The sequence below is a fragment of the Anabrus simplex genome, chromosome 2 (genome assembly GCF_040414725.1).
Source record: "Anabrus simplex isolate iqAnaSimp1 chromosome 2, ASM4041472v1, whole genome shotgun sequence".
Lineage (NCBI taxonomy): Eukaryota > Metazoa > Arthropoda > Insecta > Orthoptera > Tettigoniidae > Anabrus > Anabrus simplex.
The window spans coordinates 374,436,242-374,455,770 of NC_090266.1; the positions used below are offsets into that span (position 1 = coordinate 374,436,242).

General features: G+C 39.4%; 1 protein-coding gene across 1 annotated transcript in view; it reads left to right on the forward strand.

The window, feature by feature from the left end:
* LOC136864147 (pleckstrin homology domain-containing family D member 1) overlaps positions 1 to 19,529 on the forward strand; it is a 315,900-nt gene that overhangs the window by 89,182 nt on the left and 207,189 nt on the right. Inside the window, exon 3 of the mRNA XM_067140786.2 lies at positions 19,027 to 19,103. Within this exon, the coding sequence (XP_066996887.2) occupies positions 19,027 to 19,103 (77 nt within the window). The remainder of the gene's footprint in view (positions 1 to 19,026; positions 19,104 to 19,529) is intronic.

Below are 19,529 nucleotides of genomic sequence, written 5' to 3' on the forward strand. Positions count from 1 at the left end.
AGATTATAACGTGTCAGTTTTCTTTAAATGAATAAACATAAGAAAATAAAACAGACTGTTTATATCAGGTGCAGTATAAATCAAACCAGAATATCTTGAAAAGGTCTGTTTTTTCGTTGTTGTTGCGATTTTAAAGTTTTATTTTAAATAATCTACCCAAATCAACACTTCGCTGAGTAGTGGAGGAGAGCTTTGGATTCACAATCGAACGTCAAAGCTCCCTCGCTTCCCTGCAAAGTATGTTTGCTCTCTCGTCCACTGTGATGTATGCTTCTTACGTAAACTACCCATATTGACATAACCAGCCTGGCTGCACTGGGCTAGCCTCAACAGGTGCCTAGCTGAGCACCTCTGTTATAGACCAATGTACCAGACTTCATCTCCACTGCTGAGTAGCATTCTGGTAGCCCCGATCTTAACCCCCTGGACTTCAAACTGTGGTCAGTGCTAGAGGGAATGGTCTGCAAGAAAAGACACCCTTTGTTTGAAAGTTTGAAGTGTTCCTTGGTGGCAGCAGTTGTTGATTTCCCAATTGATACCATCCTTTCTGTGATATATGACTGACCAAAATGACTCCAGTCCTGAGTGCGTTCTAATGGTGGACATTTTGAAGACTGATTGGTGCAACCTGCGAGTAATATATGTGTCAATAACATATTAAAAATAAATTTAAAAATCTTGAACCATATTTCACTTAATTCACAAAGTAGTTTGTGACAGTATTTATGGCTAGACTAGATAGGTTGGTTTGTATTTCTTTGAAGATACATTAACGGGAAATAAGTGTTCTGATTCTTTTTATCTTAAGTATTACCAGTTCTCCTCGAAGATGTACTGCTCCAAATACTTAGGGATGTATGGTTCCCGCACAACTGGCATCCTGCTCACTATCCATTGTAGGCTTGGGAAGTCTTAACAGACATGTTCTGTGTTCGTAGGATCAGGAGCTGAGGCATCATTTGACACCGGTGAAGTTTTTTCTGTGGGATATGCTAAAGCACAAAGTGTATGTGTAGACTCTGATAACCAGAGAAATCCTAAAATCCTTGTAACATCATGAGAGTTGAATTGAAAATATTACATTACCATATGTATGCTGGCCCAGAAGTCAATGCCAGTGTACTCTAAATCCGACATTATACATCTGTATATCCAAAAGGAGCTCTACCAGTTTTTCCCTGTACATACTATTTCTCCTCTAGAGTGTTTTCATTTATTTATTGTACGGTATTTACCTTGTTCTTGAAACAAAGTAAATAAAACTTTCACTAGGTTCTTTCATAATACACATTCCTATTTCTGTGAAAAGAGCTCTACCAGCTTTTTATTGTATTTACTGTGTTCTCAAAACACACAAAATAAAGCTTTCATTATGTTCTTTCATAACACAGGCACTTATATCTTTAGCAAACTTCACCCTCTCTTTCCCACATTTAGTTAACTAGATTGCTCTGCAAAAGCCTTGAGGAAAAGGATACATCATGTTACATATGCGAGACTGTTCACAACTGCCTACTTTTGACACTGTGCTGCCCCGATAACAACAAGCATATGTGTCGGCAACATGTTCAGAATATATCGCCCAACCTTGTGCTGTCAAAGACTGTTCGCAGGTTAAAACATAACAGCTATTTCAAAATGAAATTGTCCAATTTTGAATATATTTGCATTTTGAAATTCATAGAGTTTGAACTTTTATGTTAATGCTTTTACAAAAGCAGCACATTGTGTTGTTTGTGATTTCTGACATAATTACACAAATGTTGCAAACTTTGGGGTGGTAAGACTTGGAAGTAAGGTGACGAGCTGTTCGACTAAGCAGTCTGTTCTTAGCTGTCGGTGGAGAGATGGTGTGTAATGACATGAATGAGTAAGTTTGAGTAGAGATTTTAAAACTAGGAAAAATCGTAATATGAAGTTAAAGTTGGAATTCAAGAGGATGAATTGGAACAAATAATAGGACAAGAAATAAGGGATTGGAATAATTTATCACGGGAAATTTCCAAAGTCTTTGAAATTATTTAAGAAAAAGCATAGGTAAAAAACAGTGAAATTATTTAAGAAAAAGCATAGGTAAAAAACAGATAGGGAATCTGCCACCTGGGCAACAGCCTTTTATGTACATCATTGATGATTGAGTGATGGACTATGTTAATTAGTTTAGGGTAGTTCCATTTAAAATATTAAAGTTGGCATTGATATCTTGGTTGTTAATCATCTCATGGGAGAATATAATGCAGTTTTTATGACCCTCTTGGTACCATTTAAGAATATGAGAAGAGCCTATAGATATCTTCAATGAATTATAAGTTACCTGGCTGTTACAAGATAGGGAAGTTTAAATATAAAAAAAATGTAGCTAAATCTTTTTAGAGAATGATACTTAATATTTACGGCAAATAATTTTGATAATCCAACTTTTGACGTCATTAAATTAGCTTACAATTATGCAAAGCAATGTCTGCAGTAATTACAATTCATAAAGACAGATTTTAGCATTCTTTGTTTAAACATGCAAAGTCCCAAGATATAAGGTACAAGACCTAGAAGTCCTTATTTCTCAGCTTAGATATTTGGATGTGTTGGTTTTGATGGAATCATGGCTAAAATCCTCAGAGGGTAAATTTCATGAACTGACTGCATTCAGAACATATCTCATATCTGTACATACAAATAATAGCTGGGTCATGAAGTTTGTCAGTACTAGTTGCTTAGGTGAGGAATATTAATATAAAATATTCCATTATTAGAGTATAGAGCTCGAGTAATGCGCCTGCATTTCTAACTGCACTGGAAATCATTTTCATTTTACATTACCCAAAGTTGTACCAGATGATTTTGACATCAATACTTTTGATCATAATATTTTGCATACCAGAACTTAAGTTCTCTGTGAGTTATATGGACTCTTCTGTTGTAATATTAAGTTTCTTTCTAGAGAAACGGAAGAGTCTTCCTCATTAATTTGTCGCTGTCTTCTTTACTAACAGTGTTCTAAATACAAACTACACAATATTAAGTCTGCTGTTAGTGATCATAATTTTAGTTTTGAATACATTTAACTCTCAATGTAAGGTTACCGAATTTAATAATAATAATAATAATAATAATAATAATAATAATAATAATAATAATAATAATCTACTGTATTACAATGACTTTTATTATTTCCTTTCTCATAAAATATTTCTTCCAAAATGCGATATTCATGTGTGTTATGACAAGCTTTTGAATTATATTGAGGACGGAATAACTACATTGTAAATGACTCATTGTAAATATGAAACAAGATATAAAATTCATGTACCTGGAATTGATGAAAATTTGTTGACTCTGATTCACAGAAGAGATTTTACATTCCCAAAAAAAAGAAATGCCCAAAAAATGAACAATTAGCATATGAATATAATAGGCTAAAAATGTTATTACAACACAGAAGAGAAAGTCAAAGGCTAAACATTATGAAGATATGTTACATTCCTCGGCAGTTACAGTGGCCACAGAAAGTATTCGTACACCTATGGAATGTGATGGAACATCATTACTGCATACGGGCTGAAGTTAGATTTATAAACGGCACAACGACAGACATCAGATATACACGTTGAACATACAGATCGTTTAAAAATGTAACATGATCGGCACAATACTGTATACAGATGGCAGATCGTACCGCCAAGAAAGTATTCGTACAGTGCGGATGTACTGTCTTTGTGATTGGTTAAAGCAGTTGTCGCACAGGTTTATGCCGCTGTGCCTGCAGGAGGGGTTGTTATCTCTTCAGTCATCACTGTGCTGTCGTTGCCTCAAGGTTATTTAATATTCGGTGAAAGAAGAGAGAACTTTCAGTGAGTCAACGAGAGAATATAGTGTTACTGTATAAACAGGGTAAAAGTTTTCGTCAAATTGGAAAACAGCTGGACATTAGCTATACTACGGTGAGTTCAATAGTTAATAAATACAAGCACAGAGGACAAACAGAAAACAAACCAAGATCTGGTCATCCAAAAGTGCTGACAGTACGGGAGCGACGCATTATTGTGCATTTGGCATGAAAGGAACCATTCCAGAGTGCTGTATCCACCGCTACAGAAGTCGCTTCAAGGTCCAACAAAACAAAGAGTGTGCAAACTATAAGGAATGTATTGCACAGTGTGAACCTGCGCAGTAGATGTCCAGGAAAGAAGCCACTTATAAGTGAAAGAAATAAGCAGAAGCGCCTACAGTTCGGGAAAGAGTATTGTGAAAAGACAATGGACTTTTGGAACATCGTTATTTTTTTCTGATGAAGCGAAGTTCACACATTTTGGAACTGGTAGGAGCAGCAAGTATGGCGGAATCCAAACACCGAACTTGAACCTCAACATGTAATCCCCACGGTAAAACAGGGAGGAGCGAGTGTGATGGTTTAGCGCTGTATGGCTGCGAATGGAGTGGGAAATCTGGCATTTATTGATGGTGTTATGGATGCCAGGAAGTACATAGATGTGTTGCGCCATAATTTAAGCAGCAGTGCACACAAGCTTCATCTGGAAGGAGTCTTTCACTTCCAAAAGGACAATGATCCTAAACATTGTGCCATGATAAGCCGTGAATTGCTGTTGTACAATGCCCCAAGAAGACTTCTCGCTCCACCGCAGAGTCCAGATCTCAATCCCATAGAGAACCTGTGGGATCATCTAGGCAAAGAAGTGCAAAAACGCCACCCTACTAGTAAAGAACACCTTAAAGAGATACTCTCAGATGCATGGTCCAACATATCTGCGGAGTACACCAAACGTTTAGTTAACTCAATGCCAAGACGTTTGGAACAGGTCATCAAAGCTAAAGGCATGCATACAAAGTATTAAGCCTGTGTTTGAACAAAGACTTTGGCAAGTGTTTGAATTATCTAGTAGTGTACGAATACTTTTTGTTGTGTTAAAAGACGAGTTTATTTGTTTATGATGTTGAGCGCTGTAAATCTCATAGCAAATGTACAGCTAGGTGTCTTTTCTTTATGCATATGCCTCACTTGATGTGTTCATGGTGCTTAATATACAAGGTATACATTAAAATGTTGGTGTGCGAATACTTTCTGTGGCTACTGTAAATCCAAATTGTTCTGCAAAAATAATAACTAAATTTTAACACACTCTAAACAGAATCAGAGAATTGAGGTGTTAAATATTGAAGGAACATGGAATTAAAATGATGGTATCTCACAGTGATGTGAGATGAACAGCAGGCAATGATATGATGATAAACAGGATTAGAAGTCAGGTTGTGAGTTTCACTAATAGGAAAAGTCCTCTCAGTTTTAATTATTGCGTTGATGGGGTGAAAGTTCCTTAAGGGGATCACTGTAAGTACCTAGGTGTTAATATAAGGAAAGATCTTCATTGGGGCACGCACATAAACAGGATTCTAAATAAAGGGTACAGATCTCTGCACATGGTTACAAGGGTATTTAGGGAGTGTAATAAGGAAATAAAGGAGAGGGCATATAAGTCTCCGTTAAGACCCCAACTAGAGTATGGTTCCTTCACCAGGATTACTTGATTAGAGAGCTGGAAAAAATTCAAAGAAAAGTAGCTCAATTTGTTCTGTGTGATTTCCGACAAAAGATTAGCATTATGAAAATGTTACAAAGTTTAGGCTAGGAAGGGATCGGAGAAAAGAGATGAGCTGCTCGGCTAAGTGGTGTGTGATATAGATATTGATTCCCATAGGGAAACTGAAATATTTGTCTCGAATGAGTAAATTTATAATACCAATATAGATGGTCCGCTATTGGACATTATAAATTTTCCAGCTAACTCATTCCTGGTTGCCAGCGTTTCGCCCCTGTGTGCTAGGTTGGGCTCATCAGTTAGCTGGAAAATTTATGATGTCCAATAACGGACCATCTATATTGGTATTATAAATTTACTCATTCGGGACAAATATTTCAGATTCCCTATGGCAATCAATATCTCTATCATCTGATGGCCAAGCAGGCATCATTTTTTGGTAGTGAGACAAAGTTTCTCATAGTGCATTGGCACTGCCGGTGGCTTCAAGTAGCTTACGCAATGGCCTCCACGGTATGCACTAGCCATGCGTCTTGGTAGGTGTGCTAGGTACCAACTGATGAGCACAACCTAGCACACAGGGGCAAAACGCTGGCAACCAGGAATTTGTTAGCTGGAAAATTTATAATGTCCAATAACGGACCATCTATATTGGTGTAAGTGGTGTGTTCCAAGCTGTCAGTGGAGAGAGAGCATGGAATTACATTAGTAGATGAATAAGTTTGAGCAGTGTATTTAAAAGAAGGAAAGATCACAATATGAAGATAAAGTTGGAATTCAAGAGGATAGTTTGGAGCAAATATTCATTTATAGGAAGGGGAGTTAGGGATTGGAATAATTTACCAAGGGAGATATTAAATAAGTGTCCAAATTCTTTCCAATTTAAGAGAACACTAGATAAACAACAGATGGGGAATCTGCCACCTGGGTGACTGCCCTAAATTCAGAACAGTAGTGATTGATTGATTGATTGATTGATTGATTGATTGATTGATTGATTGATTGATTGATTGATTGATTGATTGATTGATTGATTGATTGATTGATAATTCTGTTCAGTTGCAAAATTCCCCATGAATCAATTTTAGGACCACTTCCCTTTTTAATGTATATCTTCAGCATAAAAACTTGCCTCTTCGTAGTACTGCATCACTGTATGCTAATGATATTAGCATCTCCTGTGTCAGATACTGTATGCTGTTGATTAGTTAATCCTTGACATGAATGCAGACATTAACTCAATGGTGTACATAGTCGCCTGCCAGGCGGTTGAGTGCACTGTGATCATTCGTACATAGACGCCTGGTGGGCGGTCTGCTGCATGGTAGCTTTCTGCAACTAATTCAGGTCTTCTGTCCATAGATGGCATGACATGCAGTATACCATTTGAAAGCTGAGAATTTGTTCTCTCTCCTGAAATTGTAATGAACAACATAGTTTGCAGCATGCAACAGGATTTCATTCTTAAAGTAGGGTGATTTCCTGCTTGGTATTTGGCAGAAATGGCCAGTGCTAGTAAACCTAGTTTTACAAGTAATGAAGTTCAACGTGTAATACAGGCTAGTGAAAGTGAAGCAGGCAGTGATAAAGTTTCAGAATGTGATAAAATGTTATTTACTGGCAGTGAAATTGATAGCGGCATGACAATAAGGTTGGGTTAAAGTGAGGGGGAGTTTGAATGTGACCGTGATGATGAAGCTCAGGGGAAGGGCGGGGGGGTGATTAGCACAGTGGCTTTGCTTCTGGCTTCCCACCCGGAAGGCTGAGGTTAGAACCCCGGTCAATCCTGGGTCGAGATTTTCATCTCGAGAATCATGTGGCATCAGGAAGGGCATCCGCTCTCAAACCGCCGGCCTACACCACAATGAGCCTGGGTGGCTCCAGCGACCCCAGAAATAACTGAGATAAGGTGACTAAGTAAAAGTGATGATGAAGCTCAGCCAGTCTCCAAGTAGACAAAGAGGGCAAAGCAAGATGGCTAGGAATGGAGTAAAACAGGTTATAAACCATCCAAATACAGTTTTAGAAGATTTTTTGGATTAAATCCAGTCATGAACAGGAACCTCTCTCCAGATCCCTTCCTTCTAGACATTTTTCAATACATTTCACGACTCAGTGGGTTGCCAATCAGATTTTTGCAAAAAATTCCAAATCACCCTGTATGAGCCTATAGTTCCCCACAACAGTACATGAAATCAAAGGTTATTTTGCTTTATGCATTCCCATGGCTCAAGTAAGAAAACCCACGTTACAGTCCTGAAGTTCATATCCTATGATTATGCAGCCAACCAGGCAAAAAGTAAATATAGCCAAATTGGGCAAAGACATTGAATTTCTCAAACAGTGTATCGCTCACAGTTTGACACCCAACTTTCTTAAGGGCAGTTTTAAAAGACACCGTTCTTTTTTTCAATTACAAAGACCCAAACTAGAACAAATACAATTTGGCTGAGAGAGGAGATTAGATTTTTGTACAAGAAAAAATCCTTTTTTTAACCATAGATAATATGAGACTCACCTTGAAACTACAAGTTTACTTCCGGATGCTCACTGGGACAGTTTTCAAACTCAAGTTGACAATAGATTATTTATTGTATTATCTAAGAAACGACAAACCCTGGAGAAAAAGCTGTACATGTTAATGTGCTAAAAAAAACAGCAAAATCATTAACATGCCCAACCAATTTCACCTTCCGATCATAAATTTGTCCAAGGTGTCATTGAATGATGATGAAAGTTCCATTTTAGCCAGGGATCCTAAACACAATTGGCCTGATTTTAATACTATTAATACAGCCATCACTACAACAGTAGAAGCAGAATTAGCCATTACCAGATTGTCAGCAGAAAACAAGATGAAGTAAAAATTACAGTAAAAAGACAATTGAACAATATTCTTAACTCTCTCCCCCCAAAAAGCAATATTAACTCCCCTAATTCACCTCTTACTGCTCATAACAACAATAGCTACAAGGATTCGATTCATGTACAAAAACAAATACATGCTCTCAAAATGAAGATTATCATCTTATCATTACAAAAGCAGATAAGAGTAACACCACCGTTATAATGGATAAAAATGAGTATATAAGCAAAACAATTTTTTTTTTTAAAGATAGCTCATTTTCTACAGTAAAGAAGGACCCTACCCTGAGAATCTAATGTCATCTTAAGCAGACCCTCAAGAATATTTCACACTTATTGCCAGATCAAGAAAGAACTAAACTAATTAGTACGAACCCAGGTCTACCCACCACCAAAGCCCTCCCCAAGATACAAAAACTGGCGTCCCCATTTGCCCGATCATTAACTATAGAATGAGTCCTTTATATAAAGCATCACAATTCATTTGAAAGTTTTTAAGAAGTAACTGTCGATTTTATTTAAAAATATCTGTTAAAACACTAAAGAATTGATTGATAAGTTAAAAAAGTTTATTCAATCCAATCATTCTCTTCATTCATTCGATATTGTGATCATATATCCTAGTAGACAAATTTCCAAGGTATACCCCATCAATCAAAACAATTGAAGTAAATACAGTGGACTAAGTAAATTCGAAATACAGAATTTCATGTTTATCCTTAAATTAGTTATAAACAACAATTATTTCAGTTTCGATAATGTATTTATCAACAAGAAGGATTGGGTATGGGATCGCTGCCCTCAGGTATGTTGGCTGAAATTTACTTGAATTTTTGGAACATACCACAATTGATAATAATAATAACTTTGACAAGATACATAGATGACATCATAGTAATTATGAATGAGAGCCATGAACCTACTACACTGGCATAGCAGGGGGAGAGGTGATACTCCCACGTGGCGGATAGGAGGGTCCTCACCAGCTTGCTGGCGGACTTGAGCGAAATAAAATAGATCTCGCAAACCAAACACATAACCCCCTGTGGGTGGGGGACGCAGACGAAGAATACACCCACGGTATCCGCTGCCTGTCATAAGAAGTGACTATAAAAGGGGCAACCAAGGGACGATCGAATTAGAATCATGAGACTACTCGTAATTAGTACCATCGTGCAGGGAACACCATGGGTCGCTTTTACTTGCACGTAGTACCACTATGTTAGGTAGACAATAGGTTTCTGATTAGTAGCGACAGTGTGTGCTTCCATCTGGGTTTTACAGTACCTGTGATTAGTACCACTGTACAAGCGACACCATGGGGTCTACCTTGCATATGGTTAGTACCCACTATGTGAGGGACACCACGGGATAGTACGAGTCCCTGTGGTTAGTACAGTATACTTATGTGCGGAACACCATAGGTTTATGTTGCCTGTAAATGACACCACACCGGGCGAGTTGGCCGTGCGCATAGAGGCGCGCGGCTGTGAGCTTGCATCCGGGAGATAGTAGGTTCGAACCCCACTATCGGCAGCCCTGAAAATGGTTTTCCGTGGTTTCCCATTTTCACACCAGGCAAATGCTGGGGCTGTACCTTAATTAAGGCCACGGCCGCTTCCTTCCAACTCCTAGGCCTTTCCTATCCCATCGTCGCCATAAGACCTATCTGTGTCAGTGCAACGTAAAGCCCATAGCAAAAAATAAATAAAATGACACCACAATGTGAGAAACACCTTTGGTCTGTGTTACATGTACGCATTACATTCCCTGTGAGTAGTACCATAATGTATGGAATATCGTGAGTCTTTACTACTTTGATTAGTACCGCAACATGACAAACACCATGGTTCTACTTTTCTAGCGATAAGTACCATTATGAGGGGCCGATGATTGGATTTTGGACCCCTTTAGACTACAAGTATCATTGATTCAGTATTATGCTTTAGAAGTAGTCTCTTGGTCAGTAATGCTATTGTTTAACGCTAGTTTCTGAGAATTTGGGGCATTGCGGGTTAGATCCACTGATGGTTTTGAACTCATATTTATCCATTCATTCTTCATCCTCACATTTTGAATTCTGGTCAGTGGAGGATTTTGGACTTTTATTAAATTGTCATTACATTTCGTCTCATTTCCGTACCATTAGGGGCCGCTGACCTGGGTCAGGGCCATCCAGTCATTGCGCTTCGAGAGCGCACCCGCGCTTGGGGAGCTCTGGGCAGTCAGACTAGTGCTCAGTGGCAGTGAGGAAACCTGAGACAGACGGACCTACCAAGACGCAGGCTAGGTACCAACTGATGAGTCCAACCAAGCACACGGGGGCGAAACGCTGGCAACCAGGAATGAGTTAGCTGGAAAATTTACACTGACTGACAGAGCAAATGCAACACCAAGAAGGAGTGGTCAGAACTTTATGCCAATTGCAGGGTAGACTGACGTCACTGAGGTATGCTCATGATGTGAACTGCGCCGCTGTGCTGCGCACGTAGCGAACGATAAATCGGACACAACGTTGGCGAATGGCCCACTTCGTACCGTGATTTCTCAGCCGACAGTCATTGTAGAACGTGTTGTCGTGTGCCACAGGACACGTGTATAGCTAAGAATGCCAGGCCGCCATCAACGGAGGCATTTCCAGCAGACAGACGACTTTACGAGTGGTATGGTGATCGGGCTGAGAAGGGCAGGTTGGTCGCTTCGTCAAATCGCAGCCGATACCCATAGGGATGTGTCCACGGTGCAGCGCCTGTGGCGAAGATGGTTGGCGCAGGGACATGTGGCACGTGCGAAGGGTCCAGGCGCAGCCCGAGTGACGTCAGCACGCGAGGATCGGCGCATCCGCCGCCAAGCGGTGGCAGCCCCGCACACCACGTCAACTGCCATTCTTCAGCATGTGCAAGACACCCTGGCTGTTCCAATATCGACCAGAACAATTTCCCGTCGATTGGTTGAAGGAGGCCTGCACTCCCGCGTCCACTCAGAAGACTACCATTGACTCCACAGCATAGACGTGCACGCCTGGTATGGTGCCGGGCTAGAGCGACTTGGACGAGGGAATGGCGGAACGTCGTGTTCTCCGATGAGTCACGCTTCTGTTCTGTCAGTGATAGTCACCGCAGACGAGTGTGGCGTCGGCGTGGAGAAAGGTCAAATCCGGCAGTAACTGTGGAGCGCCCTACCGCTAGACAACGCGGCATCATGGTTTGGGGCGCTATTGCGTATGATTCCACGTCACCTCTAGTGCGTATTCAAGGCACGTTAAATGCCCACCGCTACGTGCAGCATGTGCTGCGGCCGGTGGCACTCCCATACCTTCAGGGGCTGCCCAATGCTCTGTTTCAGCAGGATAATGCCCGCCCACACACTGCTCGCATCTCCCAACAGGCTCTACGAGGTGTACAGATGCTTCCGTGGCCAGCGTACTCTCCGGATCTCTCACCAATCGAACACGTATGGGATCTCATTGGACGCCGTTTGCAAACTCTGCCCCAGCCTCGTACGGACGACCAACTGTGGCAAATGGTTGACAGAGAATGGAGAACCATCCCTCAGGACACCGTCCGCACTCTTATTGACTCTGTACCTCGACGTGTTTCTGCGTGCATCGCCGCTCGCGGTGGTCCTACATCCTACCGAGTCGATGCCGTGCGCATTGTGTAACCTGCATATCGGTTTGAAATAAACATCAATTATTCGTCCGTGCCGTCTCTGTTTTTTCCCCAACTTTCATCCCTTTCGAACCACTCCTTCTTGGTGTTGCATTTGCTCTGTCAGTCAGTGTATAATGTCCAATAACGGACCATTATATTGGTATTACAAATTTACTCATTCGGGACAAATATTTCAGATTCCCTATGGGAATCAACATCTATATCATCTGATGGCCAAGCAGGCATCAATTTTTGGCAATGAGACAAAGTCTCTCATAGTGCATTGGCACTGCCGGTGGCTTCAAATAGCTTACGCAGTGACCTCCACGGTATGCACTAGCCAGCGTCTTGGTAGGTGTGCTAGGTACCAACTGATGAGCCCAACCTAGCACACGGGAGTGAAACGCTGGTAACCAGGAAAGAGTTAGCTGTAAAATTTATAATGTCCAATAATGGACCATTTATATTGGTATCATAAATTTACTCATTCAGGACAAATATTTCAGATTGCCTATGGGAATCAACATCTATATCATCTGATGGCCAAGCGGGCATCAATTTTTGGTAATGAGACAAAGTCTTAGACAGACTGGAAGGAGCTTTTAATATAAGATACTGATAACACGTTAATGCCCTGAAGTACAATAGGTTTTCAGCTGTGGGACAGCATATGAATGACTATAATCACAAATTCACAGACATAAAACAAGATATGGAAATTCTCAATCATCAATAAAGGACCCCTCCTTAACATTATAGAAAGCTGCTTCATGCATATAGATCAATATTTTAACCCAAATTATAATCTTAATGACATTTCATAAAAGCCAAATATCCTAATTGACCTAATTCCCATTTTTAGAAAGATCAAACGAAAAAGTCGTAATTCAATTTTTCATACTATTCACAAGCTCCCTTCCTCAGCAGCTATCTGTTTCCCCACATCCTTCAGCCCCGCCTGAATCCTCCTTTCCCTCTCTCCCCTTTCCTTTCTCTGCACTCGCCCCTTTTCCGAGCTTCCCTTCGAATCTCACTATCCAGTCTCAACTCCTCCCAGTTAGCATGAGGCACACAACAGTAGGCCACGCACCACATGCCACAACAAAAGGTAAGTCTCTTATAACCTATGCCATTTGATTAGCACACTTTCTCCTTTAGTTCATTAATTTTTGACTATCATTTATTTAGGTTAACTTCATGGAAACAGCATTGAATTGTGAATATCTACCAGCTGTAATCTAAGAACGTGCCAGCTATTTAAACATATCTTCATGTGCTGTCCTTGACTCAACCATTGACACCTTCCATAGAGGAACTTTTTCAGTGTTTTCAAGATAGTTTAACAGGAAGCACTAAAGAAGCATTTTAACATGAACAACGCATCTAAGGATTTTAGGTTTTACTGAGAGCCTTATTTTAATTTCATCTTATATTTACGTGTTGTGCATATAGTTCATTTGAGATGCTTTTAATACCGTTTAATGTCATTTGTGTATGTTTGTACATTTGTTTCAGTTATTAGATGTGTTTATACAGTTTTATATTATGGCTGATGATGGCAAGCCAAGGCTGAAACTAGTTCCTAGAATAAAAGTGTAATGTAAACTTTACGTAATATAATATTGAAAAGGTGGGCCATTACGACATAAGTTTAGTTAATTTTTTTAATTACAGTCCTTATCAGTCCATCCAGAAGTCTATGCACACTCCCCTTTTCTTCAAAGTTTTTTCCCTGGTGTGTTTTAGGGTGATTCACTCTGCTAAGAACTATTAAATTGTTCTTCAGGGTGCACATCATCATCACATCAAACACAGCTATGATTAAAATTCGATACTTTGCGAATTACATGTATAAAACTTAGTGGTGTAAAACTGTACCACGTGCATGAAAGAAGTGGTGTATACACACAAGCTCAGCATGTTGAAATTAATATGCCAATGGGTTAAATTTCTGTATAGCAGGTTGATGTAGAATAAGTTATCACTGAACAGTAAGAAGACAACGTTTATGGTATTTCATAAACCTAGTATGACCGTAGTGATTTCTAACCATGTATTAATAGGAAACATCAGGAAAACAAAATAAAAATACCGAGCTCGGTAGCTGAAGTCGCTGAAGTACTGCCAGTATTCGGGAGATAGTAGGTTCGAACCCCACGGTTGGCAGCCCTGAAGATGGTTTTCTGTGGTTTCCCATTTTCACACCAGGCAAATGCTGGGGCTGTACCTTAATTAAGGCCATGACCGCTTACTTCCCACTCCTAGCTCTTTCCTGTCCCATCGTCGCCATATGACCTATCTGTGTCAGTGCGACGTAATGCAACTAACAAAAGAAATTTTTTAAAAAATACAAATTTAGATTTCCTTTTTTTTTTTTTCATTGTATCTTATTGATTTCTGGCAGAGCTTGAAAATTATTCCAGTTTTATCACTTGTATATTATGCATATGTCCAGTGTATATGGCCCCTTAAAGTGAGCTTTGTTCATTGGGACAGGTGAATAAACAAAAACTTGACTTGGAAACAACATATTTGAATTTATATAATAGGATTCCTTCAATTATAGGAGTGTTCAGGGAACTTGAAAGAGTCTTTATTTTATGAACAGAGATCCTTGTATTAGTTTTTCATTTATTTGCACGTAATGGATATGGTGTTCATTTTGGGTAACAGGTATAAAACAGATTTAAAACCACAGAATAGGTCTACTAGAAATTTGTTTAGGACCACCGTCTTTAACGTCTACTAAGATTCTTTATGAGCAGACTAGGGTACTACTTTTGGATATAAAGTTCACTGCTGCTGTTTATATTTTCGAAAATGGTAACAATCAGATACATAACAGTTTTTTCATTCAATTTAATAAAGATGCACATCTGTAGGAGACATGCAAATATCTGAATATACAGTATAATGTATACAGATCAGGATCATCCTGCTACCGTATGTGACATTAGATAGAACTACCTGAGACTGTCCAGCTGAGGATCCAGCGGCCATAGCCAAACTTGACACCCAAAGGGGGCGTCAGTGGCTACGGGCAGAGAAGTCCTCTCTTTGGAGCGACAAGATAGTGAAAATCAGACTGAGAATGAGGAATGAAGTGAAGGACTTCATACCAGGGCATGCACCACAGGCAGGGAAGAAAGAAAAGGATATTGAGAAATTCCAGGAGGAACTAGAAAAGGAGATAACTGATGTAAAAGTGATTATAGCGAGAGACTTAAATGCACTTGTGGGAGACAGAAGACAAGGAAAGGACCATATGGATATGGAAAAAGGAATGAAAAAGGAGAGGAACTAGTTGAGTTTTGTAAGAGGAATGGATTGATTGTGAACAACACGATGGCTTTGGAAGTAAAACAGCAGAAAAATTACAAGATACGGCTGGGATGACAGAAGAAGAATAAAATCAATAATTGATTATTGATTACTTTCTGGCAGAAAGAACAAATCACAGACAGTTGATGGATGAAACAGCTTTACCAGGAGAAGCATTCAGTGGAAATCATAAGAGTTTTTATAGCAAAAATGAGAGTGGGGAGAATGGAAAAATTGAAGGCAATAAGAGATAGTAAATTCAAAATGTGGAAATTAAAAAATAAGAATGTACAGGAAAAATTTCTGGAGTGACTGAAACAACAAATTCCAGTTACTGAAGTAGGAAATGTAGAAGGTCCAACTTCAAAAGGGCATTTCACAGTAGGGCAAAGATTGCCTGTGGTAGAATATCCATGAGAGTAAAAGAAAAGGAGACACCATGGTAGAATGAGGCGAGAGAAGCAGTGAAAGGAAAAATGCAAGTGTGGCAAGAATGGAATAGAGATAAAAAAGAAGAAAGAAAAAGGAAGCATCTTGGAATAAAATGAAATGTAAGAAATTGGCAAGAGAAGAAAAGTTGGGAAGAATTTACACAAAAGATGGTAACGTATTGGGTTGGCAGTAAAAGAATGCTGTATGGAATTATACAGTAAGTAATAGGTAATAGAGTTTATTCAAAGCTGATGAAAGAGGAAGGTGGAGAGTTGATAACCTGTTCAGAAGAAATAAAGAGAAGATGGAAGGAGTATTTTGATTAGCTGCTGAATGTGAGAAATTGTGCAGAGGGGATGGTAGTAATATGCTGTGGTGACTCAACATTAGATGATATAACCATGTCAGAGGTGGAATTAGCAGTCTGTAAAATGAAAATGGGGATAGCACCTGGAATTGATGAAATTAGTATGGAAATGATATAGGCTGCTGGACTTGTTGGACTGCAATGGGTGTACAGATTGTTTAATAGCATACTGAGGCAGAAATGTGTGCCAAAAGACTGGGGAAAGAGAATAATAAAACCAGTCTGAAGGGGGACAAAAAAGTGTGTGATAGCTATAAAGGTATCATACTTCTATCACAAGTGGCAAAATTACTGGAAAGAATATTAGAGAGGAAAATGAGAAGAAAGGTAGGAGAGTTGTAAGAAGAACAGTAAGGCTTTAGAACTGTAAGATCTACAGTGAACCCAATCTTCAGCATGAGGCAATTAATGAAAAAGAATTGGGAATATGGAAAGGATCTGGTCATGATATTCATAGATCTAACAAAGGCATACAATAGTGTTCCTGGTGAGAAGGCTTGGGGAACCATGGTCAAAGAGAGATTGGATACACAAACTGTAAAATTGGTGCAAGCAATATACAACTGTGTTAACAGTGTACAGACTCCAGTTGGAAAGATGGAATGGTTTAGAAATGAGACTGGTCTAAGACAGTGGAGTGTGCTGTCACCTCTTTTGTTTCTAATGATTATGGACAAACTTGTAAAGGAGAGAAAGAAAGCATATGGGAATAAGGAGATGAAGTTCTTACTGTTTGCAGATGATTGAATGTGGCAGTTAAAGGCATTGTTATCGTAGGAAATCGCAGATGAAATGTAAAGTTGCTGAGATTCTCATTTTTCATGGACTGTACAGTTGTATGCTTGCAATCTACGAATGCCAAGTTCCAGAGCTGGAATGGCCTGGCCATAAACAGCAGTGAAGATTGCTCTGCTGTGTTACATTCATTGTGTAAACTCTCCATTATTAACACCACCTCCATAGCACAGATTGAATAGCTGGAATACCTTGATGTACCAGTGTGTCAGTTACCGGTAGTTACGCCGTCCCATTGTTGCATACTACTAGTACAGAATTTATGTTGTTTTATGCTTCTGTGTTGCAATGTTCTGACACAAATAAAGAAAGAACCAATAGTTACTGGAATGTGTATGATCCAGAAGAATGGTAAAATTAAAAAGGATGTTATTTAACTCCCCAGCACCTCCCAGCTAATGTTCAGACAAGCTGTTCCAATTGGCAAGGCAACTTCCCTAGATCATGCGTCATGCAGATGCCGGTTCACAGCTGTCTTTGGGACAGACAATGCATTCAGGTATTTTGACCTGTATCCTTTCTGCTATAATAAAAATGTGCGAGGCATGGAAGATCAGAATTTACTATTCCTCTCTCCTTGTTACAAAGGATTATTCGATAAGATCAACATTAACAAGAGTAAGATCCAAGAGTATAAAATCGAATATTTTCATTATTATTCATCATAGGATGAATTTATTCTACGCGTAAGATCAGTTGTTTGATTTTCCACAACTTTTGTTTTGTAGCATTTATCGATAGGTCCTGTATTAATGGAGATATTTGGAAATTAAATTTTTGTCCTTCCCCTAAACTACTATTTTACCCAGCATGAATACAATTATTTATAGCCTAGACTGAATTGCCTTCTCCCTTGACCTTCAATACCGACTTTCATTCAATTCTATTCAGTCATTTTCTCATGATGTAAGACGGAAGAAGATGACTGATATTTAAAACTTGCATTTCCTTTGTATTCTGGACAAGTCGCTTAAGTGCGGCCATTATCCAGTATTCGGGAGATAGTGGGTTCGAACCCCACTGTCGGCAGCCCTAAAGGTGGTTTTCCGTGGTTTCCCATTTTCACACCAGGCAAATGCTGGGGCTGTACCTTAATTGAGGCCATGGCCGCTTCCTTCCTTGTTCTAACGCTTTTGTCTCTCATCGTCGCCATAAGACCTATTTGTGTCGGTGCGACGTAAAGCCAATAGCAAAAAAATGTATTCTGGACATGACTGACACACACATTCCAATTTTTTTTAAAAATTCTGATCAAAGTACAGAAAAAACTGTTATCTGATGTATATAGGCTCCAGTCCAGCTTCATGGTTAAATGGTCAGCACTGAGGCCCTCAGTTAGAGATTCCCAGGTTTGACTCCTGGCTAGGTCGGGGACTTTGACTTGTCTGGTTAATTGCTCTAACTCGAGGACTGAGTGTTTGTGTTTGTCCCAATACACCCAACACACCACACTACCAACCAGTACAGAAACATGCAACAGTGAATACATCCTTCCACTTAGGGATGGTGTTGGGAAGGGCACCCGGCCATAAAACAGTGCCAAGTACACACATGTGACACAGTTCACACCCACATACCCACCAGGATGTGGGAAAAGGGGAGAAAGAAAAAGAGATACATATACAGGCTCTTGATATAAGAGCATAGTAAACAAATAAGTAAATCAGTCGGCTATCAAAGATGGTTTTCTGTGTTTTCCCCATTTTCACACCAGGCAAATGCTGGGGTTGTACCTTAATTAAGGCCACGGCTGCTTCCTCCCCACTCCTAGGCCTTTCCTGTCCCATCATCGCCGTAAGACCTGTCTGTGCCAGTGCGACGTAAAGCAAATAACAATTTTAAATTTTTTTTTTTAAATTGTTTTGAGGTGGGAAGTGTATTGATGCTGATCATTTAGGAATTATTTGCACTGAACAAAAATTTAACATTGATAAATTTAATATATACTTTAAGGAATTTAAGGCCTATCACTGTCCATAAACTTAGTATATATAAACAGTGTTAGTTTTAATATGAGAAACTTTGTTTTTTAATGTTGCAGGGCTCTATAGCTCTGGGAGCTGAAACTCAGTATGAACAAGAACGCTGGATTGAGGCCTTACAGGAAGCTGCAAGAATGTAAGAATATTTTAGTGAGTTTTTATAAGGCTGGGTAGTTCTTAAATCAGACATGTAATTACCGAGCTAACGCCAGAAGAATATTGAATCCATCCATAGGAACATTTATTGATTCCTTAGATCTTGCTGTCAAATTTATCCTGACTAGATTCCTTTTCCTTCTCTCATATATAATGTCATCAATTTGGAACTATACATTTCATTTCTTTGACTGAATGGAAACATGAAAGAAAACTGTAGGGTGGATTTTCTGCAGGTAAACCATTTCCTGTGTACTATCTACTTATATGCATTGGTTGGGCCTAGCCCACATCTGATAGAGGATCTGCTTAAGTTTCCTTATTCCTCTTTCAGCTGTAATCTACTGTAAGATTATATTTCAGCAAATGTCATTTCCAGTTGATTTGCATCAAAGTATCTTTAACT